Below are 19,800 nucleotides of genomic sequence, written 5' to 3' on the forward strand. Positions count from 1 at the left end.
AGGCCCTGTGTGCCTAAACATTCGAGCTCCTCCACAAGTGACCCCTTTTTGGAAACTAGACCCCCAAGGAACTTATGTACATGCATAAATGATCACTTTGAACCCCCTAGGTGCTTCACAAATTGATCGGTAAGAAAAAGTACTTTTTTTCACAAAAAATTTCTTTTAGCCTCAGTTTTTTCATTTCCACAAGGGCAACAGGATAAAATGGATGCTAAAATTTGTTGGGCAATTTCTCCTGAGTACACCGATACCTCATATGTGGTCATAAACCACTGTTTGGGCACACGGTAAGGTCCGGAAGGGAAGGAGCGCTATTTGACTTTTTGAATGGAAAATTAGCTCCAATTGTTATTGGACACCATGTCACATTTGAAGAGCCTCTGTGTGGCTAAACAGTGAAATCCCCCCACAAGTAACACCATTTTGGAAACTAGACACCTTATGGAACTTATCTAGATGTGTGGTGAGCACTTTGAACCCCCAGGTGCTTCATAGAAGTTTATAACGCAGAGCAGTAAAAATAAAAAATCATTTTTTTACCTCAAAAATGATTTTTTTTTAGCACGCTATTTTTTATTTTCACAAGGGTAACAGGAGAAATTGGACCACAAAAGTTGTTGTGCAATTTGTTCTGAGTACACTGATACCCCATATGTGGGGGGAACCAATGTTTGGGCGCACGGCAGGGATCAGAAGGGAAGGAGCGCCATTTGACTTTTTGAAATGAAAATTACCTCTAATCATTAGCGGACACCATGTCGTGTTTGGAGAGCTCCTGTGTGCCTAAACATTTGAGCACCACCCACAAATGACCCCATTTTGGAAACTAGACCCCCCAAGGAACTTATCTAGATGCATAGTGAGCACTTTGAACCCCCAAGTACTTCACAAAAGATTATAACGCAGTGCCGTGAAAATAAAAAATATTTTTTTTTCCTCAAAAAATTATTTTTCAGTGCGCAATTTTTTATTTTCACAAGGGTACCAGGAGAAACTGGACCACAAAAGTTGTCCAGTTTGTCCTGAGTACGTGGTACCTCATATGTGGGTGGGCACCACTGTTTGGGCACACGTCGGGGCTCGGAAGGGAAGTAGTGACATTATGAAATGCTGACTTTGATGGAATGGTCTGCGGGCATCATGTTACATTTGCAGAGCCCCTGATGTACCTAAACTGTGAAACCCCCAACAAGTGACCCCATTTTGGAAACTAGACCCCCCAAGGAACTTATCTAGATGTGTGGTGAGCACTTTGAACCCCCAAGTGCTTCACAGAAGTTTATAACGCAAAGCTGTGAAAATAAAAAATCATTTTTTTTTCCTCAAAAAATGATTTTTTAGCTCACAAATTTTTATTTTCACAAGGATAACAGGAGAAATTGGACCCCAAAAGTTGTTGTCCAGTTTGTCCTGAGTACGCTCATACCCCATATGTGGGGGGGAACCATTGTTTGGGCGCATGTAAGGGCTGAGAATGGAAGTAGTGATGTTTTGAAATGCAGACTTTGATGGAAAGGTCTGCGGTCGTCGTTACGTTTGCAGAGCCCCTGATGTGCCTAAACAGTAGAAACCCCCCACAAGTGACCCCATTTTGGAAACTAGACCTTCCAAGGAACTTATCTAGATGTCTGGTGAGCACTTTGTACCCCCAAGTACTTCACAGAAGTTTATAACGCAGAGATGTGAAAATAAAAAATCATTTTTTTCCACAAAAATAATATTTTAGCCCCCAATTTTTTATTTTCCCAAGGTTAACAGGAGAAATTAGACCACCAAAGTTGTTGTGCAATTTTTCCTGAGTACGCTGATACCTCATATGTTGGGGTAAACCACTGTTTGGGCACACGTCAGGGCTTGGAAGGGAGGGAGCACTGTTTGACTTTTTGAAAGCAAAATTGGCTGGAATCAATGGTTGCATCATGTCGCGTTTGGAGACCCCCGATGTGCCTAAACAGTGGAAATCCCTCAATTCTAACTCCAACCCTAACCCCAACACACCCCTAACCACAGCCCTAACCCCAACACATCCCTAACCCTAATCCCAACCATTACCCTAACCCCAACACACCCCTAACCCTATCCCTAACCCTAATTCCAACCCTAACCCTAATTCCAACCCTAACCCTAATTCCAACCTAAGCCTAAACCTAGTTCTAACCCTAACCCTAATTCCACCCTAACCCTAATTCCAACCCTAACCCTAATAGGTGGGGGGAGCCTATAGAAGGGGGAGGGGAGCAGATGATGACGGTGGTGGCACATTGACACCGTCAGTCGGTATCGGGGGCCGATCGGCCCCGTGAGTCGTGGGGGGGTCCGATCATGGTGTCCAGCCATGTCCGATGCTACTGCAGCATCGGCCATGGCTGGATTGTAATATTTCATCAATTTTCATTGATGAAATATTACTATCGCTCTGATTGGCTGTTTCACTTTTAACAGCCAATCAGAGCGATCGTAGCCACGTGGGGACGAAGCCACGCCTCCTGTGGTGAAGAACAAAGCCCCCTGTATCTGCTGGTCAGGTGACCTTTCAGTGACCCCAGTCACCCAACCCGCAGGGGGGGCTTTAAAGTCATTACGCTACATAGGCGTCATGGGTCGTTTTGGCATGACTTTTCATGACGCCTATGTGGCGTCAAAGGTCGTGAAGGGGTTAATAGGAAAAATCACAAGTTTGTCTTTCCATTAAATTGCTGGAACGTCATTGTGAAGATAGACAATATTCCAATGGTTTTAATCCAAATCATGTAAAATTTGCTTCAATTACTTTGTCAAGCACTAAATGAATGCATGACTCCAATATCCATATTTTTAGCAAAAATTGATTTTCAAGTATGAGTGCAAAACTTACTTTTCAGATAAAAAGACCTAAAGACCTTCTTATCCTTGTTTGTCTGAAGTATGATTTTCTAGAATAAGAAGCTGCACAATTTCTACCATCCTCTATAAAAAGGTGTATGCATTGTCCTCTGCGGTTACCGGTAAACCGATCCATTTTACAGTCAGCTCACATCTATTTCTTGCTTCCTATTGTATGAATATTCAACACTGTGTTGATTTTTCATTTAACTAATATAGATGTGTCTCCCTCCTGGAAATAATAATTCGAGCAGATGTGTCCCCCATGCTGTTTTACCACCAAATGTAATCATGTCTCATGGAAAGACTATACAAAGTCTGCCCTATACCCAAGTCACTTTCCTCTGCCGTTTGGTGCATACACAACAGAAGGAATCAGCTGCAATCTCTTTTCTAAAACAGATCAGATAATTAGCAGAACATTTTATCACCACTGAGGCCGGGGTCACACTGGCGAGGAATACGGACAAGTGAGAGGCGCTAAAAGCACGCATTAGACACGGACCAATGATTCTCTATGGGGTCCCTCGCACCAGCCGTATATTTCTCATCCGTATTCTACGCTCCGTGCCAATCGCAGCATGCTGCGATTGTCAGCGTACTACGGCCGTAGTACGCCAATGCAAGTCTATGGGTGCGCAAAAAATACGGATTACACACGGACCACACATGTGACTTGCGAGAAATACGCACCAGGTGTCTTTTAGCAAAGTCGGCAATTCAGTGCGCTATACAGTAAACTCACACTGACAGGTTTTATAAAGAAACGAAAGAATAGATATATACACATAGAATACATATATATATGCATTCTATGAGTATATATCTATTCTTTCATTTCTTTATTAAAACTGTCATAGGGCTCCATTATATGTCCATTTTGCAAGCCTGCGAGAAAATCTCGCCATACGGATTACATACGGATGCTGACATGCGCAAAATACGCGACCACACCTTGATTACGGATGACATACGGAGCACTATTTAGGGGTCTGTCATCCGTATTACGCATGTAAAATACTGACCGTATTTTGCGTTGGTTAGTGTGACCCCAGCCTGACACTGCTGTGCCAAAATACAATCTTCAACAGGTTCTTCTTCCACCACATGAATTAAAATAAATTTATATACACGTAATGAAAGCTGTTCAATCCTTGTATTCCTGCAATTCAAACAATTTTCAAGACTAAAGGCCCCTTTACATTTAGTGATGCACCAGCGATTCCGACGATACGACCCGGTCAGGATCGCTGGTGCATCGCTAAATGGTCGCTAGTGAGCTGCCACACAGGCAGATCTCACAGCGATGTAGCGACGCAGCAGCGGTCGTTACTTACCTTTCAGACGCGGCGATGATGACATCCTCCCGCCCGCGTCCACGCGTCGCTCGTCAGCGCCAGCAGGAAGTGCCTGACGAGAAATGCAGCTGCAAGATCTCACGCGATCAGCGACAGACAGCAGGGGAGCCGGTCGGAGGTAAGTGTCACACATAGCGATATCGCTAGCGATATCACTGCTGCGTCACAAAATCGGTGACGCTTTAGCGATATCGCTAGCGATATCGCTATGTGTAAAGGCCCCTTAAGAAAAGAGAATTGTACGATATTAATGTAAAAAAAAATTAAATTTTCCATATTTTGTGAAATGTAGTAAATGGGGCTACAGATTTGTAGCAGACTTTTTTATTAACCTTGACTTGTGCATGACAAACAGTATCTGTATTCTTGCGACATTAAGGCTCACTTGACTCACTTTATTCTCTTATATATTTGCAGCACATTTACAGTGCAAGTTGATGAGGATAAAAACCAGACACTGAAACTACCACCTAGTCATGCAATAACTGTGAAAAAGCTATTTATAGGTGGAATACCGTCTGATGTCCAATTTCCCATGTACAAGAACATACCACCATTTGAAGGATGCATTTGGGACCTATTGATCAATGCAGTGTAAGCTTTCAATACATTTGTTATACCATGCAATTACTTTTTCCTGTCGAGCATGCATTTTACTTGATTCTTTCTAGAAAATCTTGAATTAAACATTATTTCATATGGTTCAATGACAGGTAAACTCTTTCTTCTTACAATCCTACTATGCACATCATTGTTATTCCATCTCCTCCTTATAGTGGACTCATTAGAATAATAATTTGCTAATATGAGAAAAGCCTTTTGTTACTTAGAGGATACCTTGGATTCCTTTGTGTCATTGTGGAATATTAAACACCTTGCACTTGGAGTGTATTTTTGTATGTTGATCACTCCTTTGGTGGGTAATAATTGTCATGAAATGTTTTCTTTTCTACACAATCTGTATGAAAATGGATTGTTAAAGTCCATACCCTTTGGAGATAGCTTTGTAACCTTTTCCAACCTGATGAGCATCAGCAACTGTTTCTGAGGTTCTATGAAATTTCCTTTGCTTGTGCTATGACACACTTCCAAAAGCATAGCTTATGAACTCATGAAACCTTACTGTACTTGTTAATAAATAAAAAAATAAATGAAAGTGTAGGGTCCCCAGTAATTTTCATAAACAGCTAAGGACAAGCTGGGGACTGATGTTAATATTCTAGGAACAGACCAATATCCATAAAGGTTCCCAGGCTATTAATATCAGCTCACAGCTGTTTGCTTAGCCTTTACTGGTTATTATAGGGGAGACCCCCTGTGACGGATCGCACATGGGAAGGGGTTTGTTGGCTTTACTCACCTCTGGGGAGAGGAGAGAAGGAACCAGCAGGGATCAGCTCTCTGGTGCCACCACTTGCCCCAGGTCAGTCAGAGAACTGCACCAAGGGCAAATAGTCACCGGAAAGGCTTCCCTTATAGTTATGAGTTTTTGAGGTGCTCCCAGTGAGGGGGGGAAATACATCACCAGTCCAGGATGGGGATATATATATAACCCTCCCGGTCATCACTGTCAGAGTTCCTCATTAACACAGTGCAGTATGCTGCCACCATTTCCTTGTTCGACATAAGCCCCATCCGACAGAAGGTTTATATCAAGTCATAAACCAGCCTGGGTAGCGTATAATAACCAACGGAGCATGCGGATGCGGGGATTCGTGTATCAAGATAAAAGAGCAGCCCAAGATTAATTTTATATTTAATCACCAGAAGGCACACCAGAAATATACAGGTATATATTTACAAGAACAGATATGCAAGCATACAGTCAAGAGTGTAGTGCAAGGGTAGGGTAGAGATAGGATACAATTACCGTGTTTATGTAGCATGTGACCACAGGGAGGTGCTAATGGATCACAGGTCCCAATCTTATTTACGTGATTCCCATGGCCACATCAGCTAACAGTCCTCCTACCAGTAGAAAAGGTAAGTCTAAAATGAGGGGCATACAAATATCTCCTAGGCTGCTCCCACACTCTGAGCCCACCTCCGGGCTGGGCCGCCTCTCTCCTCCCATATCTGAGAGTATGATTTTCCAGGTGGAACAGTGGATGGCCCATAACTTTCCTCCCATAGCTCCAAATGGGTTGGCGGCGGCGCCACTGGGTTCCGCTAGATTTTATCTGTGCAGGGAGATCAAATATGGCTACTGTATTTAATTCCTGGTAGCTATGCTTTATAACTCCATAACACAGGTTTCCGGAGATGGATAAATGGTATGGGCATGTGGGGAAAGGAATGCCGATTCCAATTATGTGCTTGGCTAGGTTCAAAGATATTGCATTCTTTTATTATAGGTCATTTTCTAGATTCCATATCTCAGAGTCTTGCACTGGTTAGCCTGGGATCTGTTGTGCCACAATGTCAGACTGAATAAACAAAGGGAGCCAGTTGGCTGTAGCTGCACAAGAGTTTACACCCTTGTGATAATTGCTGAACACAGGGTCTATGTCCTCCTTAGTGAGAGCTTCTAACTAGAGTTAATTAAAGAAAAACAATGAATGGTCTTGTGGAATCCCAAGGGTGAAGGTCTGAGTTTGGGAGCATGCATTGTGATAGAGAATTCCATCAGATAGGAAAATGATATCAAGTAGATATCATTTTCCCATATCTCACTCCCCCCAAAACAATTATGTTGGGTCCCCCTATCTTCAATAACCAGCAAAAGCTAAACAAACAGCTGCAGGATGGTATTAACAGCCTAGGAAAGGGCCATGGATATTGGCCCCCTACCAGATGTCAGCTCTCAGCCACCCCAGAAATGACCCATCTATCTGACACTTAGCCTCTGTTCTTCCTACTTGTCTTGGTGCGGTGGAAAGTGGAGTAATAGGTTTTGGGTTGATGTCAGCTGTTTTAAGGCCACTGACATCAAGCCCAGGGGTTAGTAAAGGAGAGGTGTCTATAATTCACCCCCATTACTAACCTCATATATAAAATTGAATAGACACACACAAAAAAGTACTTTAATTGAAATAAACACACAGAAAAATCCTTTATTTGAAATAAACACTTTCCACTCTCTTTTATCCATTTATTGCTATAAAATTAAAAATAATAAAATACCATATTCCTTACTTTTCCACCGAAAATACATTTGTCCCACGAAGAGCCCAACTTTGCTTCATCTGGATTGCATGGCTCAGCAGTGGCATGATGCAATTGTCACGGAAGGGTTGCAAGTGAAACTCACTGATGCAATCTCCCGGGAAGATGGGTCCCGAAGACAGCCTCAGGCTCCCAGGAACGCGGGGCGAACGTGACTGAAAAGAGATTGCTTCAGGCCTGATAGGACCTGAAGCACCAGACTGCTGTGGGGCATGGCCTAAGCTCCAGAGAGCTAAGAGCTGATGGAAAACTGCTAGAAAAGTAACTACAGGACAGAGCTACCAAGGGGCATACACAGGGACATAAACCAGATCAGGCTGGGTCAGAGCACGGGATAGCACGACATTACCAAGGGATTAGGCAGAACGGATAGTCGGGGCCAAGCAGAGGTCAATACCAAATGGACAAAGAAGGTACAGAAATAGAATCCAACAAGTAGTATTCAAAAAACAAGGTATCGGGCAAACCAGCACACGGCACAAAACACACTCAGGGGTTAATACACTTGGCCAAAGGCGAAAGTATCACTGACAAGGGAAATTCCCAAATGGAGGCTATAAGAAGTCCACCCAGGTTCAGAATGAGGCTACAGGAATTAACCCTAGAATATCCGAGCCAGACAAACCATGACAGCTACCACTCAGCCATGAATTCAGAAGACACTGAGCTGAGCCTTAGAACCACTGCCTGTGATCAGCGGTAACCTCAAATATGTCACAGAAGATGCACTCTGAGGCTCTGCTTAGTGTCTCCTGGACTCATGGCTGAGCGGTTGCATCATGCCACTGCTCAGCCATGCAAACAAGATTTAGCAGACTTGGAGCATGTCGTGGGACATATGGATTATCATCAGACAGGTGAGGAATATGGTGTTTTATAATTTTTTTCACATTGACAAATGGGTAAAAGAAGATGGGGAGTGTTTTCATTTCAAATAAAGGACTTTTCTCTGGCTGCATTTTTATTACATTTGACTATTGGGCTTAGTAATGGGGTGGTTTATAAGACGACTCTCCATTACTAATCTGTGGGCTTTATGTCAGCTGACATTACAAAGCTGAGATAAACCCCACAAATATTACCCCACTTGCCAGCCTTTTCTGGGGAGGGCTGCTATTTTTAGGGTGGGGAGGGCCAATATCTATGGCCCCTTCCCAGTCTGAGAATACCAGCCCACAGCTCTCTGTTTTAGCTTGGCTGGTTGTCAAAAATGCCGCTTTTTTAAATATTTATTTAAATAATTTAAAAAAACGGTGTGGGGACCATTTCATAACCAGCCAACATAACGCTGACAGCTGAGGGCTGCAGCCTACAGCTGCCAGTTTTGCCTGTGCTGATTGGCAAAGAGGGACCCCATTCCATTTTTTATTTTATAGTACTCTTATCAGCTAACGCCTGTGACCTTTTTACCGCTGGTCACAGCTGCTGGTTCACACGCTGCTATGTGCATGACAGTGTGGGAAATGCAGAGTTCTGATCGGTAGTAAAAAGGTCACAGGCGACAGCTGATGAGAGTAATACGCTAACCATCGTAAGCCTTGTATCACTGATAGCAGTGTATTCATGAGTCGAAGCCTGTGCAATAAATAATTAAATATAATTGAAAAAAGAGTGAGGTCCCCTCTATTTTTGCTAACCAGCACAGATGACAGTGTGGAAAACAATGGATGTTCAGGCCCCCCATTCATTTAAATGGGGTCCGGGTTCAGGTTTGAGTTTGGGTACCGTTCTAGTACCTGAGCCAAACTTTTTTAAAATGTTTGGTCAAACCCGCCAGACCAGAACATCCACAGGTTTGCCTATCACCAGTCATAACATAACATCTTGATGTCACATTGATTATGAATTATAAGAAGCTCAAAATAAAGCTTGCATTTTAAGCTGGCTGAGGATGTTTGAAATGCCTTGTTCCAGATGCTAAGGAATACCAATATGGAAGCCACAATAGAGTAATATTTTTGCTGTTCTTCAGTTTTTTCAAACTTTTACTATTCAAACCTTTCAAAGGAGGGACTCTGAAGTATAAAGTGCTGCAGAATTTGTAGTGGAAATGTTGTGGGATACACTAGCCATTGTGATATTCTTAGCATTAATTTATATGCTGCGGATTTGAAATCATATAATCACATTATGCTAAGCAATTCTGAGCTAAACAATACAATTTCTGTGGCCGAAAATCAGCCATATATATATATATATATATATATATATATATATACTATATATATATAGTCTTCGGATATGTACCTATAATGTCATGTGAGTACAAAGAGCAGATTGTGTGATACCTTCTATGTGTACAGTATATTCTCATGCTGCAGATTTGTTGCATACATTTCGGCTACTCTCCTATTTATCTGAATTGGGCTTACACAAAGCCTTGAGCTTGATACTAAAATAATCTTAATCAGATACGTTTATTGAACTGATTTAAGTTAAATACATTTCTGAAATGAATCTGTAGCATATGAATATACTAGGGATTAGTAAATCTCTTAACTCCTTCACCATCTCGGGATTTTCTGCTTTTTTTGTTTTTTATTTTTTGCTTCCCTTCTACCCAGAGCCATAATGTTATTATTTTTCCATAAATTTGGCTGTGTGTGGGGGCTTGTTTTTTGTGGGATGAGTTGTACATTTGAGCAGCACTATTGGTTTTACCATATAGTGTACTGGAAAACAGGAAAAACATTCCAAATGCTGTGAAGTTGCAAAAAAGGTGCAATTACACATTTGTTTTTTTTATTTTTTTTTACCATGTTTATCAAAGGGAATCTTTCACCCTTTTTTTTGTCTATCAGCTGCCAGCATTGACATCAGGGGCTTATCAACAGCATTCTGTAATGCTGTAGATAAGCCCCCGATGTAACCTGAAAGATAAGAAAAACACGTTCTCACCAGAGGGGGCGGTCCGGTCGATTGGTATCGCGGTCTTGTCCGACACCTCCCATCTTCATACGATGCCATCCTCTTCTTCCCTTCCTGTAGTGGCTCTGGCGCAGGCACACTGCTCTGCCTTGTTGAGGGCAGAGTAGAGTCCTGCAGTGCGCAAGCATCAGGAGAGGTCCGCGCCTGCGCACTGCAGTATTCTGCTCTGCCCTCAACAGGGCAGAGCAGTGCACCTGCGCTGGAGCCACTACAGGAAGGGAAGAAGAGGATGGCATCGTATGAAGGTGGGAGGCGCCGGACGGACCGCGACACCCATCGGACCGGACCGCCCCCCCCAGTGAGTATAATCTAACGTGTTTTTCTTATTTTTCAGGTTACATTGGGGGCTTATCTACAGCGTTACAGAATGCTGTAGATAAGCCCCTGATGTCAGTGCCGGCAGGTGATAGGCCAATAAAAGGGTGAAAGATTCCCTTTAAATGCTAAAACTAACCTGGCAATATGATTCTCTAAGTCATTACAAGTTTGCAGATACAAAACATGTATAGGTTCTATTTTTATTTAAATGGTGAAAAAAATCCAAAGTTTGTAAAAAAAACAAAAAAAACAAATGGCACTATTTTCCGAGACCCATAGGGTTCCCTTTTTTCAGGATCTGGGGCTGAGTGAGGGCTTATTACTTGTGTGCCAAGCTGATTTTTATCAATACTATTTTGGGGTAGATATTGTCATGATCCAGGACGGGATTTCGCTTTGACCCGTCCTGGTTAGACTATGGGTTAATTGTGCTGCCTCTCTCTGGCAGAAGGAGGCTATTTAGTGCTCACTGGACCTGGGTCCGGTGTCAGTTATACTCCTGCCCTCAGCTGAGTTAAGTGACCTCTTGTGTACGTGTGCCTTGTGCCTGATATCTTGCTTGCTTGTGTGGTTTTGATCTGGTTCTGTCCCTGTTACGAGTTCTGCCTGACCCTCTTGTACTGCGCTACCTCTCGTGTATGACTCTCTGCTTGTGACCAGACTTCTCTCTGCTTGTCCCCTTGGTACCACGTCGCCCTCTTGTGTATGACCTTTGGCTTTGTCTGACTACCCGTCTGTTTGTCCCTCCTGTGCCTCGTTTGCCCGTACTGTTGTGACCTCCGTTTTGCCTGACTCTGAGTTGTTGTATGATGTCCTGTCATATCTGAAAGCAGGACGCTAAGCCACGCCCCCTTGCAGTCACATGACCATAGGTCCTGTGCAAGCTTGCTCATTTTCAGTGTCCACAGGTCCCGTGCCTCTTTACTTTCCAGCGCTGACTGGACCCTGACGCTATTAGCTTGAAGCACGCCTGGTCACCTCTGCTGCCCTGCTCCCCAGGTAACTTTCAGCACTGCTTCTATACTCAGGACACGCACACTGGCTCTATGAGCAAGTGTAGTGCGGTGTCTCTGACATTATAACTGACCCATACCATTTTTTTTTCTCTGCTCCCATTCTCCTGTGTATGTGATGGATTCTATGCACACTCTTTCTGAACAGGTTAAGCACCTGATGCAGATGTCTCAGAAACTCCTTGGAGAACAAAGAGTTCTGGCTCAGTCTCAGCAGCTGATCGCTGACACTGTGCATGGAGTTCTTTCATTGGGGGCTCGGGATGTTACATTAATTTCCCCGGAATCTCCGGTTAAATTACCCGATACCTTTTCTGGAGATAAAAATGAATTCAGAGTTTTCAAGGAGGGCTGTAAGCTTTTTTTTTCCTTACGACCACACTCTTCTGGGGATGAAAGTCAGAGAGTGGGGGTCATTATATCCCTGTTAAGGGGAGCCCCCCAAGCTTGGGCTTTCTCCCTTCCTACCACGGCCCCTGAGCGTATGACTGTAGATGCATTTTTTGAGGCCCTGGGACATATTTATGATGAGCCTGATCGGATGCGTATGGCTGAGGGCATGTTGATGAATGTTTGCCAGGGGAAGCACTCAGCCGAGTGGTTTTGCACCGAGGTCAGACGCTGGGCTGCTGAGGTCTGCTGGAACGACGCCGCCCTCCGGGGGTTGTTCCGTAAAGGCCTGTCTGAGCATCTGAAAGACGCCTTGGCTCTCCACCCCCCACGTGATTCCCTGGAGGAGGCTATGACACAGGCCGTCCGGATGGATCGCAGGTTACGGGCAAGGGGAGTAATACAAACCGACACATCATTATTCTCCCAAGGAAGGGGAGCCAGTTCTACATTGAAAATCACGGAGATGGGAACCATCGACCTTAAGGAGGAAGAATGGAGACAACGGTGCGTGAGAAAATGCTGATGTCACAGTGGCGAGTCTGGACATTGGAAAAAGGATTGCCCCTCCCGGCCTCTAACCAACAAGCGACTGAGCCCGGGTGATTATTGGGGAGGTCACCCAGGCTCTCAGGTACCCTTTTCTGCCTTCTCTAAAATGTTGCTTCAAGTGGAACTTTGTTGTGGGAGTGTCTCCACATCCACTTCTGCCTTCGTGGATTGCGGTTCATCATTGAACTTTATTGACTTTATTCACATTGTTGCTATTGGCAAAACACCACTGGTTAAGAATGACATTATGTTTCGTACTGAAGAGTTTCTCCTTAAAGTGAGTTCCTTGCACCAAGAACGTATTTCATGTTTTGTAATGAACAACCTGCCTGCGGGACTGGTGTTGGGGTTCCCCTGGTTACATCTGCATAATCCTGTGATTAATTGGGAATCTCGGGACATTGTTAAATAGGGTCCCTATTGTTCTGAGAAATGTCTTGTTTCTGTGTCCGGAGTATTCCGGAGTGCCTGATAGATTATACGGACGTTTTCTCCAAAAAAGAGGCTGAGGTTTTACCACCACACCGCCCATTTGATTGTGCCATTGACCTGGTTCCAGGTGCTAAATTGCCAAAAGCCCGCTTGTATAACCTCTCGGGTCCGGAATGGGCTGCGATGAAGGAATATATTTCCGAGAGTCTCCGTAAGGGACATATTCGTCCTTCTATTTCTCCTGTGGCGGCGGGGTTCTTTTTTGTAAAGAAAAAAGACGGTGGTTTGCGCCCATGCCTCGATTTCCGTGAGTTAAATAAAATAACTGTGAGGAATACGTATCCCCTTCCACTTATTCCTGATTTATACAATCAGTTGTCCGGAGCTAAGTGGTTTTCGAAATTAGATCTACGGGGAGCGTATAACCTTATCCGAGACTGGGACGGAGATGAGTGGAAAACGGCCTTTCTCATTACTGAAGGGTTGTTTGAGAATTTGGTCATGCCTTTCGGCCTGACCAATGCTCCAGCGGTCTTCCAAAATTTCATAAATCATGTGTTCTCTGATTTGATTGGACGTTTTATGGTGGTATATTTGGATGACATTTTAATCTACTCTCCTGATAAACAGGCTCACATTGGTCATGTTCGGGCAGTTCTCCAAAGGCTTAGGGAGAACTGTCTTTTTGCTAAACTTGAAAAATGTTTATTTTTTGTTCAGGAACTGTCCTTTCTGGGATTCATTGTGTCTGCTGAAGGGTATCGCATGGATCCTAATAAGGTGCAGGCCATTGTCGTGTGGGTTCAGCCTTGTGATTTGAAGGCTCTGCAGCGTTTCCTAGGGTTCGCTAATTATTATCGGAAATTTATAAGGGGGTTCTCACAGGTGGTTAAACCCCTCACAGACATGACTCAAAAGGGGGCCGATATCAAGAATTGGTCAACCGCTGCGGTAGCGGCATTTCAGTTTTTGAAAAAATGTTTCATGTCTGCCCAGGTTCTTATTCAACCGGACCCGTCTGAACCATTTATTGTTGAGGTAGACGCCTCAGAGGTGGGGGTGGGGGCGGTATTGTCCCAGGGACCCACCACTTTGACCAATTTAAGACCTTGCGCCTTTTTCTCAAAGAAATTCTCCCCTGCGGAGAGAAACTATGATGTGGGGAATCGGGAACTTCTGGCCGTAAAATTGGCCTTTGAAGAATGGAGGCATTTTTTGGAGGGGGCTGTCCATCCTATAACGGTAATCAGGGACCACCAAAAACCTCGCTTACATTGAGTCAGCTAAAAGGTTGACTCCCAGACAGGCTAGATGGTCACTTTTTTTTTCCCGATTCAATTTCTCGATCACTTTTCGGCCAGGATCCAAGAATATCAGAGTGGATGCGTTGTCACTCAGTCTAGATCCGGTGTCTCCCCCAAAACCTCCATCCTCCATTCTTCAGCCTGGGGTGGTGGTGGCAGATGTTTCTAGTGTGTTGGAGCGGGAGATTCGAGAAGCCCAGTCTCTTGCACCTCCAGCTAAGCCGGGGGATAAACTTTTTGTGCCAGCTCAGTTTCGTCTCAAGGTCCTCCAGGAGTTCCATGACTCACTTCTGGGTGGACATCCAGGGATCTCAGCCACCCGGAAGGCCATTGCTAGAATATTCTGGTGGTCTTCTTTAGCCTCTGATGTTGGGGAGTATGTCTCTGCGTGTGAGGTTTGTGCCCGTGCGAAAACTCCCTATAACCGGCCGGCCGGGGAATTGGTTCCACTGCCAATTCCTGAGAGACCATGGACTCATCTGTCCATGGATTTCATCACCAACCTTCTCCCCTCCAAGGGTAATACTGTGGTCTGGGTTGTAGTGGACAGGTTTAGTAAGCAGGCACATTTTGTACCTTTGGCAGCTCTACCTAATGCAGAAACATTGTCCAGATTGTTTGTGGAGCATGTGGTGCGGTTGCATGGGGTACCCTTGAATGTGGTGTCTGATAGGGGAGTGCAATTTGTGTCCAGATTTTGGAGAGCTTTTTGTAGAAGGTTGGGTATTGGTCTGTCCTTTTCATCCGCCTACCATCCAGAGACTAATGGGCAGACTGAGCAGACCAATCAGTCTCTGGAGCAAATTCTGCGTTGTTTGACCTCAGCCTCACAGGATGATTGGTGTTCTGTGTTACCATTGGCTGAGTTTGCATTTAACAACCGTATTAACCAGTCTACGGGTACATCTCCATTTTTTTGCAATTATGGGTTTCATCCTCATTTTGGAGAATTTTCCCGTTTGAATTCTGGGTGTCCTGGGGCGGATGAGACGATCCAGCGGTTGGGGGAGGTATGGCGGGAGGTCCAGAATAACATTACGAAGGCCCAGGACAAATTTAAATTTTTTGCGGACAAAAAACGATCCGTGGGTCCAGTGTTTCAGGTCAGGGATAAGGTATGGTTATCCACCAAAAATATAAGGCTCAAGGTCCCCTCTGCGAAGCTTGGACCCAAGTGTATAGGTCCCTATGAAATTACTGAAGCAGTTAACCCGGTGGCTTTTCGGTTGAGTCTCCCGCCATCTCTACGGATCCCTAATGTTTTCCATAAGGCCCTTTTGAAACCTGTGAGGTCCGGTGGGGAGGGATCATAATCTTCCCCGCCACCGGTTTTGGTAGACGGGCAGGCTGAGTACGAGGTGGAACGAATTGTCGACTCCAGGTTGGTCCGTCGTGCACTTCAGTATCTGATACATTGGAAGGGCTACGGTCCTGAGGAACGCTCGTGGGTTCCTGCTCGATCAGTTCATGCGGATCGGTTGATCCGAGCCTTTCACGCCAAGTACCCTGAGAGACCTGGGGGTCCGGTGGCCCCCCATTGAGAGGAGGGTACTGTCATGATCCAGGACGAGATTTCGCTTTGACCCATCCAGGTTAGACTATGGGTTAATTGTGCTGCCTCTCTCTGGCAGAAGGAGGCTATTTAGTGCTCACTGGACCTGGGTCCGGTGTCAGTTATACTCCTGCCCTCGGCTGAGTTAAGTGACCTCTTGTGTACATGTGCCTGATATCTTGCTTGCTTGTGTGGTTTTGATCTGGTTCTGTCCCTGTTACGAGTTCTGCCTGACCCTCTTGTACTGCGCTACCTCTCGTGTATGACTCTCTGCTTGTGACCAGACTTCTCTCTGCTTGTCCCCTTGGTACCACATCGCCCTCTTGTGTATGACCTTTGGCTTTGTCTGACTACCCATCTGTTTGTCCCTCCTGTGCCTCGTTTGCCCGTACTGTTGTGACCTCCGTTTTGCCTGACTCTGAGTTGTTGTATGATGTCCTGTCATATCTGAAAGCAGGACGCTAAGCCACGCCCCCTTGCAGTCACATGACCATAGGTCCTGTGCAAGCTTGCTCATTTTCAGTGTCCGCAGGTCCCGTGCCTCTTTACTTTCCAGCGCTGACTGGACCCTGACACTATTAGCTTGAAGCACGCCTGGTCACCTCTGCTTCCCTGCTCCCCTGGTAACTTTCAGCACTGCTTCTGTATTCAGGACACGCGCACTGGCTCTATGAGCAAGTGTAGTGCGGTGTCTCTGACAGATATAATCCTATGATCACCTGTTATCGCATTGTATTGCAATGCTGCAGCGACCAAAAAACACAATTCTGACTTTTTGACTTTTTTTCTCATTACACCAGTTTACCGATCAGATTAATTATTTTTATATTTTGATAGATCAGGCATTTCTGAAAGCAGCAATACCAAATATGTGTATTTTTGATGTTTTTATTGTTTTATTTTGAATGGGGTAAAAGGAGGGGTAATTTTAGCTTTTATATTTTTAATTAAAAAAAACCATTTTTTTATTTCACTTGCTTCAATAATCTCCCTAGAGTCGAGGACTCCGGCAGACCCTCGGCTTGTCATGCCAACCCATTGGCACCCTGCTAGCAAGTGACAGGGGCACTAATGGGTGGGGTTAATGACTCACTTTCAGAGCGTGTGCATTTTAAATGCCGCTGTCAGAGATTGATAGCAGCATTTAACATGTTAACAGCCACAGGTGGATCTTGTATCCACCCATGACTGTTATAGGCACTTGACAACTGATCAAATAAGTCGTCATGTGCCTGAAAAGATTTGGGTTCAGCCCTAGAGCCAGCATCAAAGAGGGGGACGTTGCCTTTGACGCACCCATACATTATAGGTCATAAAGGGGTAAAAATTGGAATTAGCCAGATTAGCAGAGCATTACCCCAAAAATTTGGTTTGTAGCAAATAAAGTACAATACATCAAAGCCTCTAATTGCCCAGAAAAGACATGTATAACACTCAATGGTCTCTTAGGACTCCAATGAACTCCATTTGAGCTCTTTAAGGCTCCGCTCCTATGAGCACTTTGGATGTATATTCAACACTATTTCACTGCACTAGAGTTATGTGACACTGTAACAGCAAAGCATTATGGGGAAACTTGTGTAATTATCCCTTTTGTCATGAGCTTGCTCTCTGGTTGATACAATCTTCAGCAATGTATGAAGTGGAACTGGGTATTTCTTTTCAATCTTCACAAATCAAATTGCAAATTGTTTAAATTTGCAGGGACCAAATCATTTTCAGAAATCAGACTCAAAGTCTTTTCTCAGCAATCAATCTGCTTGTGCCTAGAATATATCCCAAAAGTCTGATTTCCTAAATTATACATAGAATTAGTAACCAGAAATAAGCGGATCACTTCGTACAACCCTGGTTGATGCTCTCTGGCCATGAGCAGGAGTTGCAAGAATTTCCTTACCATCTGGGATCTTAGGATCAGCGTATGATTAGCTTGGCTGGCAAGATGTCACCTGTGCATTGCACTCTGCACAGATAACGTGACACAAGGCTGGCAGTACTCTGAACAAGGGAGCTTGACAGCTTAGGAGACTTTATGCACCTCTTGTCCACAGCCATAAAGCACTGACTTGGACTGGGGTTGCACGAAGTGATTTGCCAATTTCTAATAGTGACCTGTTTTGGAAGACCTTTTATTCCATTATGTATCTAACCAAATAGTATGAATCATCATTATTTAACACACTTTACCATTATTATTTTTATAATATCTTTAGTAAAATAACTTTCTAGCTATTTCAGGTTTATTATTCTGTTCAGACATTCTCATTAGGCTAACCTGTTAAAAACAATGTGTAAAACAATGTATGATTGAGTCCATTTTAGTGTCTTTGTCTCTTTACTTTCCAAAGTTTCTAAGGCTAAATGGTTCTTTTATGGATATTCGTTAATTTTATACTCATGGCAATATAAATCATGTCTCATAAAAAGACAAGCCAGTTGTATGTAATAGCTTTTTCATTTTTAATACACAGTCTCTACAGTTACATGTTAATTTTTATCCTTATAGGCCAACAGACTTTGCACAACCTGTATCTTTTGAGAATGCAGATATTGGACAGTGCCTTACAGATGAAGAAGATGATATAGATGAAAATGGAGCATCACCCCTCCCTGGTGCCACAAAGTCACCACAAGTCATACCTAGTCCCCAAGGACTTGTCCCATCAACTGTAAGTACTAAATGACACTATATTTAAAGTAAATATGTCAGCTTTTAGAAAAATCTAAATATTGTTTTATATTATTCAAGCATATACAGTAAGAACTATGCCCTAGTTCTCTATGAGCTTAAAGAGGGCAGTACATAGTGACAGTTCCCATTTAAATTAAAGCTTATTTATTTTTACAATTTCACAAAACCATTATTTACCTGTAACCACTTGAAAACAAAGTTCATACATTTTTAGTATTTATCAAATGTATAGAGTAAAAGGCTTATGGTTGAACTTCTACCACCAAATCTTACCTTGTGGTTGTCCTTGGACACAAAAATCTTCAGATTATCATGGCCTGCTTCCTTCAGGTCAGAATACCCTTAATATTTGCATGGAGTGCTGTCATGCATATGTGTAATCCTTAAAAAGTGATATTATATCCTTTTATTCTTTTGTCAAACATAATTATAAAACTGGAATTATATATAATTGTATAGTACATAGTTCATAAAATATTTATTCTATTTGGCTTTTACCTATTTATTTTTAATACCAGTCTCTTTTTACGGATTACTAGATTTGTCATCAAATGTCTGACATTTCTAAAATTCCTATAATCTGAGGATTTCAGCTCATTGTCGTATTATCCTCAGTAAATTGCAAATAGAAAGTTCATATGTTAAATGAAACAAGAGCCTGAATTTATAATACTTACATTAAGTAAGTCATGTCAGACTGAGAATTTTAATCTCAAAGGAAAGGGGGTGGTTTTATAGAGTGCAGATGTTGCAATTACAGTACCACCAAGTACCTGGTACATGGTAAGCCCAGATATACCTTTTCTACAAAAGGCCATTCCAGCATAAAAAAAATAGCACATGGCAGTTTGGGGACACCGTAAACATATTACATTGAGGTCCAGGAGGTTTGAGTTATATCCCCGATTGAGCCTAGCAGGAATGACCCAGAGGGTTTTCTTGTCATCAATGTAGAACTTCTACACTTTTGATGCCATCATAAACACTGCAGTGTACATGTATAATGATATGCATGGAAAACACTAATAAGGTAAAGCCATGGAATTATAGAAAATCATAGGATCGACAGACATGTTAATGATATGCAAATTATCCAAAAATGGAAAAAAAATTAAAACATTTTGATTTGTTCAATATTGAGTATGAGCACCACATGCAGAAATACAAGCACTTACACACCTTGGCTGCTGTCAATGAGTCTATTAATGATTGTCTGCGTAATGGTCTCCCA

At 43.3% G+C, this 19,800-nt stretch overlaps 1 protein-coding gene across 2 annotated transcripts in view; it reads left to right on the forward strand.

Annotated features, from left to right (window-relative positions):
* LAMA2 (laminin subunit alpha 2) overlaps positions 1–19,800 on the forward strand; it is a 1,313,887-nt gene that overhangs the window by 1,272,984 nt on the left and 21,103 nt on the right. For both annotated transcript variants that reach the window (XM_073575794.1, XM_073575795.1), the window contains 2 exons: positions 4,641–4,817; positions 18,384–18,546. In XM_073575794.1, the coding sequence (XP_073431895.1) occupies positions 4,641–4,817; positions 18,384–18,546 (340 nt within the window). The remainder of the gene's footprint in view (positions 1–4,640; positions 4,818–18,383; positions 18,547–19,800) is intronic.

This window comes from Dendrobates tinctorius, unplaced genomic scaffold (assembly GCF_039654945.1).
Source record: "Dendrobates tinctorius isolate UK_male_01 unplaced genomic scaffold, ASM3965494v1 ptg000046l, whole genome shotgun sequence".
NCBI lineage: Eukaryota > Metazoa > Chordata > Amphibia > Anura > Dendrobatidae > Dendrobates > Dendrobates tinctorius.